Raw genomic sequence first — 17,208 nt, 5'->3', positions numbered from 1 at the left:
GTTTGTTTAAATAGCTATATAGCAATTTGAGGAAATGCTAAACAATCACTAAAATGATTATTAATCATATTGTACCTATGTTCTTATCTTAATAATATTTTTAAAAGGCTACAGCTACATAAAAATTGTTTACAACAGAAAGCTTAGTATAAATAAAAGTGGGATTCAAAATTTGACCAATTTCATTACTATAAGTTGATAAAAATTGTGTAGACATGTGAACAAAAGAAAGTTCTCAAAAATGAAAACCAATAACCATTTGACTTCTAGAGTTCAACCATGTATTCAATAAACACTTATTTGGCACCTTCTACATGGCAGGTGGCAGGTAGCAGGGCTAATGGTAACTTTTCTTTTCTTCATTTTGAGCACATTATTATTACCATTGCCAACTGGGGGTAAAATCAGTCTTAAGAAAATCACTAGCCAGAACTTAACCAGGAAATGTGTGGAAAGGAAATACTGGAAGCTTTTGGCAGATTTCTGTGCACACAAGCACCCTCTTGCTTCTTAAGGGAAGAATTCCAGGACTTGGGAAAGGGGAGGTAGACACAGCAGCAATAAGTGCACCTCAGAGGAAGGTCTGGGGAAAGGAAGTGGGCTGCGGTGGCCAGCGGCCTGGCTCCAGGGGGACCTGCACAATGAATTGATTGTTTTTCCCACCTGATCTTTCAGGATGCCATCCTTCAAAATCGTGAGCTCTGGCTGTTGATCAAAAAAAAATTTGGATTTTACTCTAAAAGTCAATATAGGACCTGGCAAAAAAAGCTGGCAGAAGATTCAACCTGGCCTCCCACCAACAGGACAGTTTATTCAGGTGATGGCAAAGATGGATTCTACATCAACAGAGGCTATGAAAGCCATGAAAAGATTCCAGAAAGAAAACTCAAATTGGGAGGCCAACCCACAGAACAGCATTTTTGGACCAGGCTGTAACCAGAAATGTTGTCATACATGCCCAACAGCATTGCCTTCTTTCCTCAAAATTAACACATTGTGGAGAAGTGATGATAGTCTCCCCTTATCTTTCCTCTCTCCATTTAAGGACTCAAAACATATTTTCAGTGCATTAAACCTTGCAGCAAAGAACCTTAGATAGGCTTATTCTGACTGTATCCTTTATCAGTGAGAGAAAAAAATTCATTTCCTGCATTATTATTTCCAATAAACTGTATTCATTTTGCATAGCATTATTTTATTTAAAATGAACAGCTTTCATGTTACTGTAGTCAAATTAATAGTATGAATATCAATGGAAAGAAAAAAAAATTGAGGCAACATTTGCCCTTTGCAAGTTTTACTAATACATTGTCACAGTTTACTTAACGCTTTATTTGTGAAGAACATTTACATATATATCTTTTTTTCCCAAGGTTACAGTTCCTCTTTTTGTTTTTCTTGCATGCTTTTCATAGAGAAACAAGAACTAACATTTACTTCAGAAATTCAGTGAATCCTCATCCCTACCTATGGTAAGCCAGAATTGTGTGGAAGTGGTAGAATGAAGGACGTGTTTGTTAATTCCATATAATCTTGGCATGGGCACAGTTAATATATAAGCAAACTCCACCAAAGTTTGGCATCTCTCTAGGTATAGCATTTTGGGGCCAGTGAATAGGAAAGTTTAGAGTAGATCACAAAGGTAATGAAATTAACTGTAAAAACGTACTTTTACTTAAAGAAACATGGCAACATTATTTACTGTTTGTTACTGACACATGGAAACCTCAAGCTTTTTTTTTTTTTTTTTTTTTTTTTAAGGTGGAGTCTCACTCTGTCACCCAGACTGGAGTGCAGTGGCACAATCTTGGCTCACTGCACCCTCCACTTCCCGGGTTCAAGCGATTCTCCTGCCTCAGCCTCCCAAGTAGCTGGGATTACAGGCATGTGCCACTGCACCCGGCCTCAAGCTCTAACTTTAAAAGTTGTCCAGAACTCAACATACTCATCTTAATAACAATGTTGGAAAAGGGACTCATAATATTTGTAATGGCAGCATGACAATTTCCAGGCTACTAAATAACCGTAAGTTCTAGTTCATCTTGTAATGATCTAAGTCATCTTATTAGGCGCACATTAAATACCACATGAAAGGGTGCATCCTTTACAAATATATTCTGTACACTATTACCTTTAATATATATATCACCCTCACCATAACATTGAGAGAAAATTTATTTCTAGTGAACATTTTAAATAACCTATTAGACTTCCCTTATAACAATAAATCTAATTTTGCTAATTTAACAGATCCATATCATAGGCAATTAGTTAACCAGTCCCATTACATGAGTGCCAATTAAGTGCCTAATACCAGGATGTACAGATTCAATAGATGATAGCCTTGAGCTTATAATTCTGAAATCTTTAGGAATGATAAATGTCTTCAACATGAAATATGCTACTGTAAATCATTAAAAATGTTACACAAACCAGCAGCATAAATGCAAATTCTTATTAAAACAATCCCTCTGTGTTTACATTTTGTTTGCTTTTTAACCTTTTCTTGTGATCACAGCTCTCCGGAGAGTAGTAATTTCTAAAATGTGCATAATTTAGTGGCTACCAGTAACAAGACAAACGTTATAAAAAGAAGAGATTTTTAGCTTATGATTATAAACTATACATCAACCTTAAAGATGGTAGTCCAAATTCCTTGAACTGATATCTGCATTTAGTAATGACTTTTAGAATCAAAAGATTTAATTGATGCACTATATAACATTTACATAGCATAAAAAGATTTTTTTAAAAATAGATTCAATAATTGTATAGGATTTTCCCTCCAGATTTTCCTACAACCTGTAAGGTTTCTAGTGGATGATGATCTTTATTTCATAATTTTTGTTCTTGGAATGTGATAAAGTTGAACTCCATTCCTGACTGCTAAAAATATGCTCAGAGAAAGGTTTAATAGCCTTGAGAAAAATCATTTCATAAAAGCACAATGAGGCCAGGTGTGGTGGCTCACGCTTGTAATCCCAGCACTTTGGGAGGCCGAGATGGGCAGATCATGAGGTCAGGGGTTCAAGACCAGCCTGGCCAACATATTGAAACCCCAACTCTACTAAAAATAAAAATAAAAAATTAGTTGGGTGTGGTGGTGGGCGCCTGTAATCCTAGCTACTGAGGAGGCTGAGGCAAGGAGAATCACTTGAACCTGGGAGGCGGAGGTTGCAGTGAGCCGAGATTGGGCCACTGTACTCCAGCCCCAGAGAGAGTGTGAGACTCTGTCTCAAAAAAGCATAATATCAAATAATCACCTATAGAAAAAACAAGCTGGACAGTCTTAAGCTGGTCATCAAGAGTCATCATTTTTTATGGGAAACTGATGACTAACTTTGTGAACTTACCTCTAATGGTGAAAACTACTGCACCCTCAAACACTATCAATGTGAACCTGACATGTATTCAATTTAAAAGTGCATTTGTGACATTATCTAGCACAGACAGTACTGTCTTCTGGAGTGGAGACATCCAGAGTTCTCTAGAAAGGCTGCACTTGAGGCTCTCAGGAGGTTCTTGATTTCAAATTTTGCTCCTTCTCCCACCGGTGGTTGTAGTAATTCTACCACACCTAATTCTCCTGCTTCAGGTTAAGATTTGCCCTCTGTAGGCATCCTTTATTAAGAAGTAAGCATACCTTGGGAAAGGTGGCACATGCTACTGCCATCTCATCTTAATTTGACAATCCTAGAAAATTGTTTTGGTTGTAATTGTTTAACTATTACTTGGGAAGAGGCATAAAAGGAACAGAGACTTGAATTTAGAGTAAAAATGAAAGCGTAATTTTAGACATTAGTTCATGATAGGAGACACTCACACCTCCCCAGAAGACCAGTGGAAGAAGAGAGTGTTTTGGGGTTACTGGAGATAGAGTTGGTACCATAAGAAAGGGAAGGAATTAGTGAAAAAGAAGGGAAGAGATACAGGGTCTCTGTGGCTCTGAGTGCAGCAGACAACTCCTTCTATTATTATTATTAACCCTGCAATTAGCTTGTTGAGTATTTCTGGCCCTGGAGTAAAATCTAAATCAATTTATTAGGAACAAGACTTTCACTGAGTCTTCTGTTTAGTTACATTAGCTACTGTATTCCTAGTTTTCCCACCACACCATCCCCCTAATATTAACTTCAACATTTATTTAAGGACAAGCTTTTGATGATAGCATAAGATGGATGTCATTGGCTGGTGGTGTGGTTTATGGGGTCATGTTACAATGGCTGATGTAATTCTAGGTTATAGAGAACTGCACTCCACCTTCCCCCATCTGCTGCCACCAAGGATTTCACTGGAACAGCATTAAAATGCAGTTTCTTTAATTCAGCACATAAAAAATGAGAGAATAAAATTATGACACTCCTTGACTTGTAGTAAAAGTCTTAAGAATATGGGATATTGTTTTCCAAATATGGCACTTTAAACAAACATTTAATGATTTCTTGTCAAGGTTGAAAGGTCAAATCCCTGAAATACTTCAAAATCCAAAGGGAATAATATGTAACACTGTAGAAATAACAGCCCACTCTTACTTGTCATGTCCTCCTCACTAGCAAGTAGATTCCACAGAAAACACGGCAACTGGAACCCTGGAGCAAAGAGCCTCTCCTCTTCCCATCTACCCACATCTACACAGGTGCAGGAAGATGAGGGTACATCCCCAAATGGCTTATAAATAAATTAGAGTCCCTTGAACTGCCTAACCAAAATGCTGAATTTCCCAGTTCCTTTTCCAACAAGAAAAGAAATATGAATTTAGATGTCAATCCTAACAATTTGAGGTTCTTAAAATTTCTTTCAAAACCATATATAAATGGTGTTTCATCCCTCTGGCAAAATGGTCACCCTCGGGGAAAAGGAAAATAATATTTATAGTAGAAATAAAATGTGATGTGATTTTGTTAAGATCTTCTGCTGGCTCACTCAAAAGGCTTCCTGTTCAAGCTGCCACAGCAAATCTATGCTAGCAGAGGAAAAGAAAATTTCACTGGTTCAATGATAAGATAATATCAGTAAGTAAGCAATTTATTAAAGAGCCTGCCATCCATTATAGGAATTTGGAACAATAATGATGCACTGTAAATAAGTATTCATCCCAGGTTTTTTCCTCCTCCCAAATTCCTTCAATATCAATATTTCTCCAGTAAATTGTTAATAGTATTTTTCTCTTTGTCGTTTTGGAAACAAGCCCAGGAATGAGAAGGCACCAACAGCAGCTGTCACAAACCCAACGGTACTTATTGCTCGGTTAGCCTATAAGGAAACAAGAAGCAAACAAAAAAAAACACATCATATTCTAAAGACATCTCAGTGTCCTAAATGAAGCTTCAGCTTGTTTTGTAAACTGAAGATCTCTTTCAATGTACAATGGATAAATTTAAAGTTCAATACAAAATTAAAATTCTACATAAAGATGAAGAAATAAATTTATAATTTTTATGTCAGAGATGTAGATACATACACATGGGTATATATTTCTCATATTTTCAAAGCACTCAGAGTTTATGAACTCATTATGAACACAGTTCTTATTAATCATAACAGTACACTGGTGAGAGTGGTTAATATACTACTCCTGTTTGGCAGAACTTGGGGTATCATAAGTAGTTTGCCTGAGATCATACCACCAACATGTTTAAAGATAGGGTGAGTCTTAGAAGACCCCATGTTCTTCCATGCAGCTCCTGTCCCTTAAATGAACACTTTGGGTTGGCTGGGTCTACACCAAGGTAAGTATCGTGTAAGAGAGAGAGACAGAGAGAGAGAGAGAGAGAGAGAGAGCGTGTATGTGTGTGTGTGTGTTTCTCTAAGGAATGTCTATTAGCAAAATAATTCAGGGATGTCATCTGTGCTAAATACCCATAAGCTCTTATTTGGTAAACACAATTTCTCTTCTGATAAACAAACTTCCAAAAAAGCCAATACTGATGTTAACTATCATGTCAAATTTAATTTCTCATGTAGATAAACCACTCTCAAGATCAACTGTCCATAAAGGAATTCAGACATTTATAGCTTTAAGGGTATTAATCATGATGATGATGAGAGAACTAATGAATATTCATGGTTTTCTTGGCACTCAACTAATACAGCCTTCCATTCAAATGGATTTGAGTGCAATTTTATGACTCAAAGGTCACATTCAGACACTTCAGAATTATCAGGTAGGTACTCAGAAAACATTTGTTCTCTCTGAGATTTAAGAATGAGGTCTTTCAAATAAAGCAAAATATTTTTCCCAAATGACTCTGGGGAACCAGTCCAAGAGCTGGAAAGCCTAAACCACGTCATATTTCAGCATGCCCTCTGTCTAACCACAGCCTTCTGCCATGGAGCCTGCCACGCACATATTACTGAAACACAATGCTACCTCGCTAACTACAGCTTCCCTGTTAGGAACAGGCACAAGAGCCAGGGCCAGGAAAGAGGTACCCAACAGGAGCCTTAGCTCCATGTGTTTGCAGCATGTGTTCACGCCACTACACCATCCTGTGGTGGGCAGAGACTAGACCCATAACTGTGACCCACTGTCTGTTCCAACCCCCAGATGCCATGGAGAATGGTAATGGCAAACAACTTGGTACTAGCCTTGACACATCCTGTTTCACTTTATAACTTTTATTTTATTGGATTTGTTTCTTATCTATTTTATTTATATTTTAATTAATCATTACCTAAATTATCTCTTAGGAGATAATCAGAATTCACTGTAACATAGAGCTACCCAAATACCATATTGGATGTAGGGGGGGAAGAGACAGAGAGATGCAGGATATAAGACAAAATCCCAAAGAAGGGGAGAGTCACTAATTAAACAGGGATCAAGCCCAACCCTAGTACAATTCCAGGCAGATAGTGAGATCCCAAGAAGGTCTACTACAGAGAAATAGGGCAGTCAATAAAAAATTATGAAGGTGCAATCAGTGTCTTTAAACAGAAGTGTCAAATGATAGGAGGGTACAGCCCTTGGAAAATGTCAGGATCCTATAGATAGTGTGGCCCCAGCTAGGTGCAGACCTAACTGAGTAGGTATCCTTCAGCCACAAGAAACACAAGATGCTAATGAATGCCCATAAACGTAAGAGGTCTGGTTGGGGCATGGGCAACCTGATCCCAAACCAAAATCCCTAGAGATGACACAGGCCAGATACCATGACCATAAAACCACTTTAAGCAGTGCATACAGCTTCCCCAATGCCAAATGTTCATTTATTTCAAATCTCATTCTAGATCAGGAATCTCATGTAATTGGGACAATCCATTGGAGTTACAAGTGATGGGATGTGACATGCAGGATTACAGCATATCAGGATGTTCTTGGTGAACCAGCATGAACAAGAGCTTTCACTTCACAGCTTATTTTGGATCACCAAATCCAACTCTGCATCTTTTATCCTTTAAAGGACTTTCTGTCCATGGGCCATAATAAAGACCTCATTCTGGGGATCTGTACCTGGCCTAATAAAACATTATCTAAATCTGGAGTGGCTGTGTCTAAACAGTAGTGTAGTGAGGACACAGATGTATGGCAGGTTTATCAAAATGCTCTTTTCTGAGGCACTCCTAAGGCTGTGGTCATACGCACTGAAGCACCATCAGGATATGTTCACGTGCTGCCTCATCCAGGCCTATTGAAAGGTGTGGGCCATCTTCAACAAAGGTAGAGACATTTTAATAATTTGTTTGGTCTATGAGAGTTAAAAATGTTCTTAAAATTTTTGAAAAATACAAAAACTATAAGACAAAAGAGAAAATCTCTCTAAAAGACAAATCTGATGAAGTGTTATTACCTAAAATATACAAAGAACTCTTAAAATTCAACAATAGGAAAATGAACAGCTGAATTAAGAAATAGGCAAAAGATTATCAAGAGACACATCATCAAAGATGGTATGCAAAGAAGCATACAAAAAGATGCTCAACATTATATGTAACTAGGCAACTGCAAATTGAAACAAAATGCCTATTAAAATGGTTAAAATTCAAAATACTGATAACAAATGCTGACAAGGATATGGAGCAACAAGAACTGACTCATTGCTGAGAGTGAGAAATGCAAAATGGTACTTTCCTTCTGGAAGACAGTTTGGCAGTGTCTTATAAAACTAAGCATATTCTAACCATATTATCTAGCAATCATGCTCCTGGGTACTTACCCAAAGGAGCTGAATACTTATGTCCACACAAAAACCTGCACATGGAGGTTTATAGCAGGTTTATTCATTTTTTTCAGAATTTGGAAGCAACCAAAATGTCCTTCACTGGGTGAATAAATAAACTGATTAATCAAGGAAACAGAGTATTATTCAGTGCTAAAAAGAAATGAGCAATCAAGCCACAAAAGTACATAAAGAAACCTTAAATACATATGATTACATGAAACAAGCCAATTGGAAAAGGTTACATACTACATGATTTCAGCTACTTGACATCCTGCAAACTGCACAACTATGGAGAAGGTAAAAATAAGTAAATGGTTGTTAGGGATGTGCAGAGAAGGAAGGATGAATAGGTAGAGCACAGGAGGTTTAGGGCAGGAAAATTATTCTTTATGATACTATAATGGTGGACTGTGTCATTTTAAATTTGTCCAAACTATAGAATTCATGACACAACCAGTGAATCCTAATGTAAACTATGGACTTTGGTTGATAATGATGTGTTAATGTTGGTTCATCGATTTTCACAAAGGTATGGTAATGAGGTGAGATGCTGATGATGGAAAAGACTATATTTGGTGGGGGAGGAGGAGAGAATTCTATACTTTTAGCTCAATTTTGCCATGAAGCTAAAAACTGCTCTAGAAAATTGAATCTATTAATTTTTTCAAATACAGTAAGGCACAAAGAAGAAAAAAAGATGAAAATATAATCTTATCCTTCTCATCTTTTTTATTCATTATTAGTTTTTAAACTTGAAAAATACATTGCCATTCCCTAATAAAACATTTCTAAGCTCAAAGACCCTAAGTTTAAAGGGATTCAAAAAGCTAATCTAATATTAGTTATTATTGGTAGTAATACTATTATTGATAGTAGTAAATAATCCAGTTGCTGTTAAATCAAGATTTTATTGAATTTACTAACAAAGATCTATAAAATTTCTGGACACTATTGTGAAAAGTAATATCCACCATGGGCATGCTATTTATTGGGATGGATAATACATAATACAGTATGCTGAGAAACCTCAAATATCTCCATAATCTTTCAAATGACTTGTATTGATTAGAAGACTGATAAACAGTGGGTCCAAGGACACTCAACTAATAATGGTGAAGATGGGGTTCTCATTTAGGTCCATGAACACCAAAGCTTAGGTAGGCTCTTAAGGCTGTCACTGCATCTTCTTCATCAGAACCTGCCAGAAACAGGTTCTATTATTTGTTGAAGAAAAATTCACTTTTCATGGGTCTTGGGTCTAGAGATGAAAGGTGAAATGATGATGGACTACAAGTTATAGTCAAGTAAGAAGATGGCTCTAACCTCTTTTTATTTAACATTTTTTAAAATATTGCTTATTTTTAACCACTTTATTGAAGAATGACATGCAAAAAGCTGTAGATATTCAGTGTATTCAACTTTATGAACTTGGAGATAAGATACCCCCATGAAACCATCATCACAATCAACGCCATAAACTTATCCATCACCTCCAAAAACTTCCTCCCACTCCCTTTGTTGGTTTTGTTATTTCTTTTGTTGTTGTTGTTTTTCCTTTTGTGCTAAGAATACTTAACACAAGATCTACCCTCTTAGCAAATTTTAAAGTAGGCAACATAGTATCATTAACCATAGGCCCTATGTTGTACAGTACATCTCCAGAATTTGTCTTTCATAACTGAAATTTTCTACCCTTTGACTAACATCTCCTCATTTCCAAAAATAAAGTAAGTAAACAAATAAAAATTGCTTGATTAGTACAGTGATCAACTTTGCCATTAACAAAGAAGAGGAGGAATGGAACCTATTTACTATCTAAACCACTAATTTTCAGTGCAAAAGTGAGCAGGAATTTGTGTGTACCCTCTATGTTCTAGCTCAAAAGCAATTTATTGTTAGGTGTGAACAGAACATTCATTATGTTAATACATTTCCTAATGAGAATGAATTTCCAATTATTTCCTAATGAAAACCAATATAGCCTTTCATTATGTTCTATCTCCCATTTTCCCAAACCTTTTAAAAAATTTTTTTGGTATCTAATTAGCATGCCATATATTTACCTGATTTAGCTTCAATGTTTTTTAGTATATTCATAGATTTGTTCAACAATCACAATTTTGAAACATTTCATCATTCCAAAAAGATACCTCTTACTCTTTAGCAGGCTCCCCTTACTTGCCTCAACCCCCTCAGCCCCAGGCAACCACTAATTAATTTTCTGTCTCTACAGATTTCTCTATTCTAGGCATCTCGTATCAATGAAATAATATAATATGTAGTCTTTTATGACTGGCTAAGTAGGCAACTTGGTATAATGTTTTCAAGGTCCATATTGTAGCATGTAGCAGTACTTCAGTTCTTTTATTGTTGAAAAATATTCCACTGTATGGAAATACCCCATTTTGTCTATCCATGACCCATTAGACGGATATTTAAGTAATTTCTACATTTCATCTATTAGAAATGATACTGCTATAAACATTCATGTGCAGGTTTCTGTGTGGACATATGTTCCATTTATCTTAGATATATATCTAGGATTAGAACAGCTGAGTCATATAGTAATTCTACATTTAATTTTAGAGAAATTGCCAGACTGTTTTCCAAAGCAGTTACATCATTTTACATATCTACCAGAAGTGCATGAGAGTTCAAATTTCTTCACTTCCTTGCCAATACTTGTTATCATCTTTTGTGTTACAGCAATCTTAGAGTGTGAAGCAAAATCTCACTGTGGTTTTGATTGGCATTTCCCTGATGAAAAATATATATTTTATTTCCCTGATGAAAAATATACTTTCCTAGATATGTATCTGAAAAGGGTCAAGTATCCAGAATACATACAGAAAACTTACTACTGAACAATAAAAAGGCAAATAATCCAAGTTAAAAATGGGCAAATAGGCAAGGCACAGTGACTCACGCATGCAATCCCAGCACTTTGGGAGGCTGAGGTGGGCAGATCACAAGGCCAGGAGTTTGAGACTAGCCTGGCCAACATGGTGAAACCCTGTCTCTAACAAAAATACAAAACATTAGCCAGGCATTGTGGTAGACATCTGTAATCCCAGCTACTCAGGCGGGTGAGGCAAGAGAATTGCTTGAACCTAGCAGGCAGACGTTGCAGTGAGCCCAGACTGCACCACTGCACTCTAGCCTGGGCAACAGAGCAAGACTATCTCAAAAACAACAACATCAAATAAAAAAAAAATAGGCAAATAATCTTAATGGGCATTTCTCCAAGGTGATATGCAAATGACCAATAAGCACATAAATTGATGCTCAACATCATCAGCCATCAGGAAAATGAAAATCAAACCCACAATAAATCTGAATCTTGGGTCTAGGGCAGGACAAGTAGGATTTTGAAAAATTAGGCTCAAGAAGTGAAGGGTTTAGATGACACGAGGTTTTGCTAGCCTTCTTATAGATGCCATTTTTCCAAGCTTTTGTGAAAAGAATTATAACCTCATTTCTTAGGATAGAAATGCATAACTGATATATCATTTCGAAATACTGGAAATCTTCAATAAATTTGAATTATTAAACTATTATGGTATTCTTCTTCAAATTTTCAGTTGTCTTTTTAAAAGTTTTCATAGTTAACTAACTGGAGTTTAATCTACTAGATTAGTGTTCATATTTTAATATTTTAAATGAATATTAAATGTATTTTGGATGAAGAGAACTTTCTTTTGATTATAGTTTTATATATCTACTCTCTTCTATCACCTTAATACATCTTTAGTTTACTGGACTGGTGGGACAACAGGTAGGGAAAAGACAATTAAGCATGCCGTTAGTAAGAAATCTGTCATACTACAAAACAGTGGTAGTAACCGTCAGAATTGTAAAGTATTTTAGAAATAAAGTCAATTAATCTATCAAAAGTCATCCAAAAGCTCAGTGAATCAAAGGATCTACTTAAAAGCACAAAATCTCATTGAAATTAGCAACTGCAAGGAAAGAGAAAACATTCACAAACCCACTAAGATATGTCATTAGTTAGCCTCTGTTCACCAATGAAAAAGAATTTAAGAATAATCATCTGTGATATTGGTAAATAAGCTCCCACTCAAAATTAAGTCAACATCCTTTCCATCATATTCTTTTCGGTATATGAGGGCACTGATTTGAGACTACTGTATGGTGATGTAATAGGAAAAAAAGAAAGACTAAACATAGTAAGACCGACAGAATGCTATGGTCTTGATTCTACTTCAAGTCCCTTCTAGCCCAAAATTCATAATACCCGTGTTTGAGTCTCAGTTTGGTTATTAACTCATTGCAGGATCTTGGACAACTAAAGTCCATTCCATGTCCTTCAGTATTCTCATATTTTCTGGTTCTTTTCATTTGGATTGAGACCTAAGAATCTTATCATAGCCAATAGTTATTCTTTTCTCAATGGGAGAATATCTCCTAAAGAAAACTTACCTGCTCTGAAACTCCTTCTCCATAGCGAAGCAATGTCACAAAATGCTCACAGTTGTTGACAAATAAGTTATAGGCCAACTCCTGTCCAATTACAAACTCTGACCGCTTTATGACTTCCTCTACAGGGAGAGGGAGGTAAGTTTCATCATATTTATTGTTTATTCTGTATGTGTCATTTCCCACGACATCCTTCAAGAGCTGCATTTTCACCAAGGCCTTGGTGCTGAATACAGACTTAGCACTTGTAAATGATGCAGGAATGCCATCTATAAAGGAGAATTCTGGTTAGTAAGGTACAGTGACCAAGTCCAATCAACTCAAATGCCATCTAAGGAGTTTGAAAATGTTGGCATTTTAACTTTTGTTTTGGATTCCGAGGGTAGTACGTGTGCAAGTTTGTTACATGGGTATATTTTGTGATGCCGAGATTTGGAGATAGATGATCCCATCACCCAAGTAGTGAGCACAGTATACAATACGCAGCTTTTCAGGTCACACTTTCCTCTCTCCTCCCTCTAATACTCCCAGTGCCTATTGTTCCCATCTCTATGTCCATGTGTACTCAATGTTCAGTTCCTACTTATAAGTGAGGATATGGGGTATTTGGCTTTCTATTCCTTCATCAGTTTCATTAGGATAATAGCCTCCAGTTCTTCCCAAAGGACATGGTTTCCTTTTCATGGCTGCGTAGTATTCCATGGGGATATGCGTGTGTGTGTGTGTGTGTATCACATTTTCTTTATCCAATTCACTACTGATAGGCATTTAGACTGACTCCATGTCCTTCCTATATGAATAGTGCTGCAATGAACATTCAAGTACATGTAGTTTTTGGTAGAATGATTTATTTTCCCTTCGGTATATACCCAGTGATGAGACTGCTGGATCAAATGGCAGTTCTCTTTTAAGCTCTTTGATAAATCTCCAATCTGCTTTTGACAGTGGCTGAACTAATTTACATTCCCACCAACAGTGTATAAACATTCCCTTTTCTCTGCAGCCTGAACAACATCTGCTATTTTTTGACTTTTTAATAATCACCATTCTGACTAATGTGAGATGGTATCTTATTGTGGTTTTGATTTGCATGTCTATGATGATTAGTGATGATGAGCACTGTTTCATATATTTATTGGTTGCCTGAATGCCTTCTTTTCAGAAGTGTCTGTTTCTGTCTTGGCCCATTTTTAAATTTAATTATTGTTTACATGTTGATTTACTTAAATTTCTTATAAATTCTGGACACTAGACTTTTGTCAGATATATGGTTTATGAATATTTTCTCCTTTTCTATAGGCTACTTACTCTGTTGACAATTTATTTTGCTGTGGAGAAGCTATTTTGTTTATTTAGGTTCCACTTGCCAATTTTTGGTTTTGTTGCAATTCATTTTGGAGACTTAGACATAAATTCTTTGCCAAAGCTGATATCAAGAAAGGTTTTTCCTACGTTTTCTTCTAGGATTTTTATAGTTTGAGTTCTTCATGTAAACTTTTTGTCCATCTTAATTTTTTACACATGGTGAAAGGTATGGGTCCACTTTTATTCTTCTGCATATGGCTCACCAGTTATTCCAGCACCATTTATTGAAAAGGAAGCCTTTCCCCATTGCTTATTTTTGTTAAATTTGTCAAAGATCAGATCGTTTCAGGTACTTGAGTTTATTTCTGGGTTCTCTATTCTGTTCCATTGGTCTGTGTGTCTTTTGGTACCAGTACCATGCTGTTTTGGTTACTATAGCCTTCTAGTAGAGTTTGAAGTTGGGTAATGTGCCTCCAACTTTTTTTTTAGTTTTTGCTATTCAGGCTCTTTTGTGGTTCCATATAAACTTTAGAATATTTTTTTCTAATTCTCTGAAGAATGACATTGGTAGTTTGATAGAAATCGTGTTGAAGCTATAGATTGCTTTGGGCAATATGAACATTTTAATGACATTATTTCTTCAAGTCCATGAGCATGGAATGTTTTTCTATTTATTTGCCTCATCTCTGATTTCTTTTAGCAGTGCTCTATAGTTCTCCTTGTAGAGATCTCTTACCTTCCCAGTTAGATATAGTCCTAGGTATTTTATTTATTTGTGGCTATTATAAACGGAATTGTTTTTAATTTGTCTCTCAGCTAGAATGTTGTTATATAAAAATGCTACTGATCTTTTTACACTGATTTTGTATCCAGAAACTTTACTGAAGTTGTTTATCAGTTCCAGGAGCCTTTTGGTGGAGTTTTTAGGGCTTTCTATGTACAGAATCATATATTCAGCAAAAGGAGGTAATTTGACTTATTGTTTTCCTATTTGGATGCCTTTTATTTCTTTCTCTTGCCTCATTGCTCTGGCTAGCATTTCCAGTACAATGCTGAACAGGGATACTTAAAGTGAACATCCTTGTCTTGTTTCAGTTCCAAAGGGGAATGGCCCATTCAGTATGATGTTGGCTGTGGTTGTCGCACAAATGATTCATTATTTTGAGGTATGTTCCAACCCTCTGTTCAGAGTTTTTATCATAAAGCGATGTTGTATTTCATCAAAGGCTTTTTCTGAGTCTATTGAGATGATCATATGGTTTTTGGTTGTCACTCAGTTCACATGGTGAATCATATTTATTGATTTGTGCATGTTGAACTAATCTTGTATCCCAGGAATAAAGTCTACTTGATTATGAATTAACTTTTTGATGTGCTGCTAAATTTTGTTTGCTAGTTTTTTGTTGAGGATTTTTGGATCTATGTTCATCAGGAATATTGGCCTGAAGTTTTCTTTTTTTGTGTGTCTCTGCCCGATTTTGGAATCAGGATGATGCTGGCTTCATAGAATGATTTCAAAAGGAGCCCCCACCTCCTTGAGTTTTTGGAATAGTTTCAGTAGGATTGGTACCAGTTCTTTGTACACCTTGTAGAACTGGCTGTGAATCCATCTGCTCCAGAGCTTTTGCCAGTTGGTAGGTTTTTATTTTTATTATTACTGATTCAATTTTGGAACTTGCTCTTGCTCTGTTCAGGTTTTCACTTTCTTTCTGGCTCAATGTTGAAGGTTGTGTGTTTCAGAAATTTGTCCATTTCCTCTAAACTGTCTAATTTGTGTGCATAGAGGTATTCATCATAGTCTCTATGGACCCTTTGCATTTCTGTAGGACTGGTTATAATGTTATCTTTGTCATTTTTGATTGCACTTATTTGGATATTTCTTGTTATAGATAAGCAGTCTATCATTCATTTATCCTTTCAAGAAACAAATTCTTTGTTTCGTTAATCTTTTATGTGGATTTTTGTATCTCAATTTCTTTCAGTTTTTCTCCAATTTTAGATTTCTTTTGTCCTGCTAGCTTTGGGATTGGTCTGTTTCTTTTTCTTTTTTTTTTTTTTACCTAGCTCCACTACATGCAATGTTAGGTTGCTAAACTGAGATCCTTCTAACTTATTAATGACAGTGTTTAGTGCTATAAACTTTCCTCTTAACAGTGATTTAGCTGCATCCCAAAGATTTTGGTAAGTTGTATCTCTATTTTCATTAATTTCAAAGAACTTCTTGATTTCTGCCTTGATTTCATTTTCCACCTGTATTCTTCAGAGTTCCCTAGAGGGACAGGACTAATAGGATAGATGTATATATAAAAGGGAGTTATTAAGGAGTATTGACTCACAAAAACAAATCACAAAGTGAAGTCCCATAATAGGCCATCTGCAAGTGGAGGAGCAACGAAGCCAGTCTGAGTCCTAAAACCTCAAAAGTAGGTAAGCCAACAGTGTAGCCTTTAGTCTGTGGCCAAAGGCCCAAGGGCCCCTGGCAAACCACATTTGTAGGTCCAAGAGTCCAAAAGCTGAAGAACTTGGAGTCCCATGTTCAAGGGCAGGAAGCGTCCAGCACGGAAGAAAGATGGAGGCCAGAAGCGTTAGTGTAATCATTCCATGTTCCTCTGCCTGCTTTTGTCCTTGCCTCACTTGCAGCTGATAAAATGTTGCCCACCCAGATTGAGAGCAGGTCTGCCTCTCCCAGTCCACTGACTCAAATGTTAATCTCCTTTGGCAACATCCTCACACACACACCTAGGAAGAATACTTTGTATCCTTTAATTCAATCACCTTAACACTCAATATTAAGTATAACACATAGATATTCAGGACCACACGGTTTAATTTCCACATTTTTGTATAGTTTTGAGAAATCTTCTTTATTCATTTCTATTTTTATTATACTGTGGTTCAAGAGGGTGCTTGGTATGATTTCGTTTTTTTAAATTTATTGAGACTTGCTTTATGATTAAGCATGTGGTTAATCTTTTTCAAATAAATATTATATTAAAGCCAACTTCCTGCAATAAAACATGTCCAGATGTAAGACTTTTAACGGCTGTTACAGATGTTGTTATCTTTATCTATCCAACACCAAATCCCACCATTGCCTATTTCTTCCTGGAAACAACTCTGTCTGGGCCAGTCACAGTATTTCATTTTCCTGGGCACAGTGATAGTCCAGCAATGAACATAGGACTCATACTGGAGTCATTAGAGTCTGTCTCCATGATTCTTTAACCGTAACAGGTAGTTACAGTTAGCTCTTTCGTGTTGGTTCTAAATAACCTAAGAGACAGAACCTAAAGCTGCTTATGTC

At 36.3% G+C, this 17,208-nt stretch overlaps 2 protein-coding genes across 9 annotated transcripts in view; one reads left to right on the top strand and one right to left on the bottom strand.

Moving 5' to 3' along the window:
- Positions 1-1,183, top strand: part of ATP13A5 (ATPase 13A5) — a 112,274-nt gene extending 111,091 nt beyond the window's left edge. Inside the window, exon 30 of the mRNA XM_002758175.6 lies at positions 676-1,183. Coding sequence (XP_002758221.4) covers positions 676-936 — 261 coding nt within the window. The 3' untranslated portion in view covers positions 937-1,183. The remainder of the gene's footprint in view (positions 1-675) is intronic.
- The window catches only part of PLAAT1 (phospholipase A and acyltransferase 1), a 73,602-nt gene that overhangs the window by 34,053 nt on the left and 22,341 nt on the right, over positions 1-17,208 (bottom strand). For 7 of the 8 annotated variants that reach the window (XM_035274828.3, XM_035274831.2, XM_035274830.3 and 4 more), the window contains 2 exons: positions 12,603-12,868; positions 1,175-5,253 (listed from right to left, as the gene is read on the bottom strand). In XM_035274828.3, coding sequence (XP_035130719.1) covers positions 5,152-5,253; positions 12,603-12,868 — 368 coding nt within the window. In that variant the 3' untranslated portion in view covers positions 1,175-5,151. Of the gene's footprint in view, positions 1-1,174; positions 5,254-12,602; positions 12,869-17,208 lie in introns of those variants that run through there. The other variant, XM_054245483.2, reaches the window with a different exon arrangement.

The sequence above is a fragment of the Callithrix jacchus genome, chromosome 15, assembly GCF_049354715.1.
Source record: "Callithrix jacchus isolate 240 chromosome 15, calJac240_pri, whole genome shotgun sequence".
Taxonomy (NCBI): domain Eukaryota; kingdom Metazoa; phylum Chordata; class Mammalia; order Primates; family Cebidae; genus Callithrix; species Callithrix jacchus.
The sequence above is the reverse complement of the archived record's forward strand: the minus strand, read 5'-3'. Positions and strand labels throughout refer to the sequence as shown.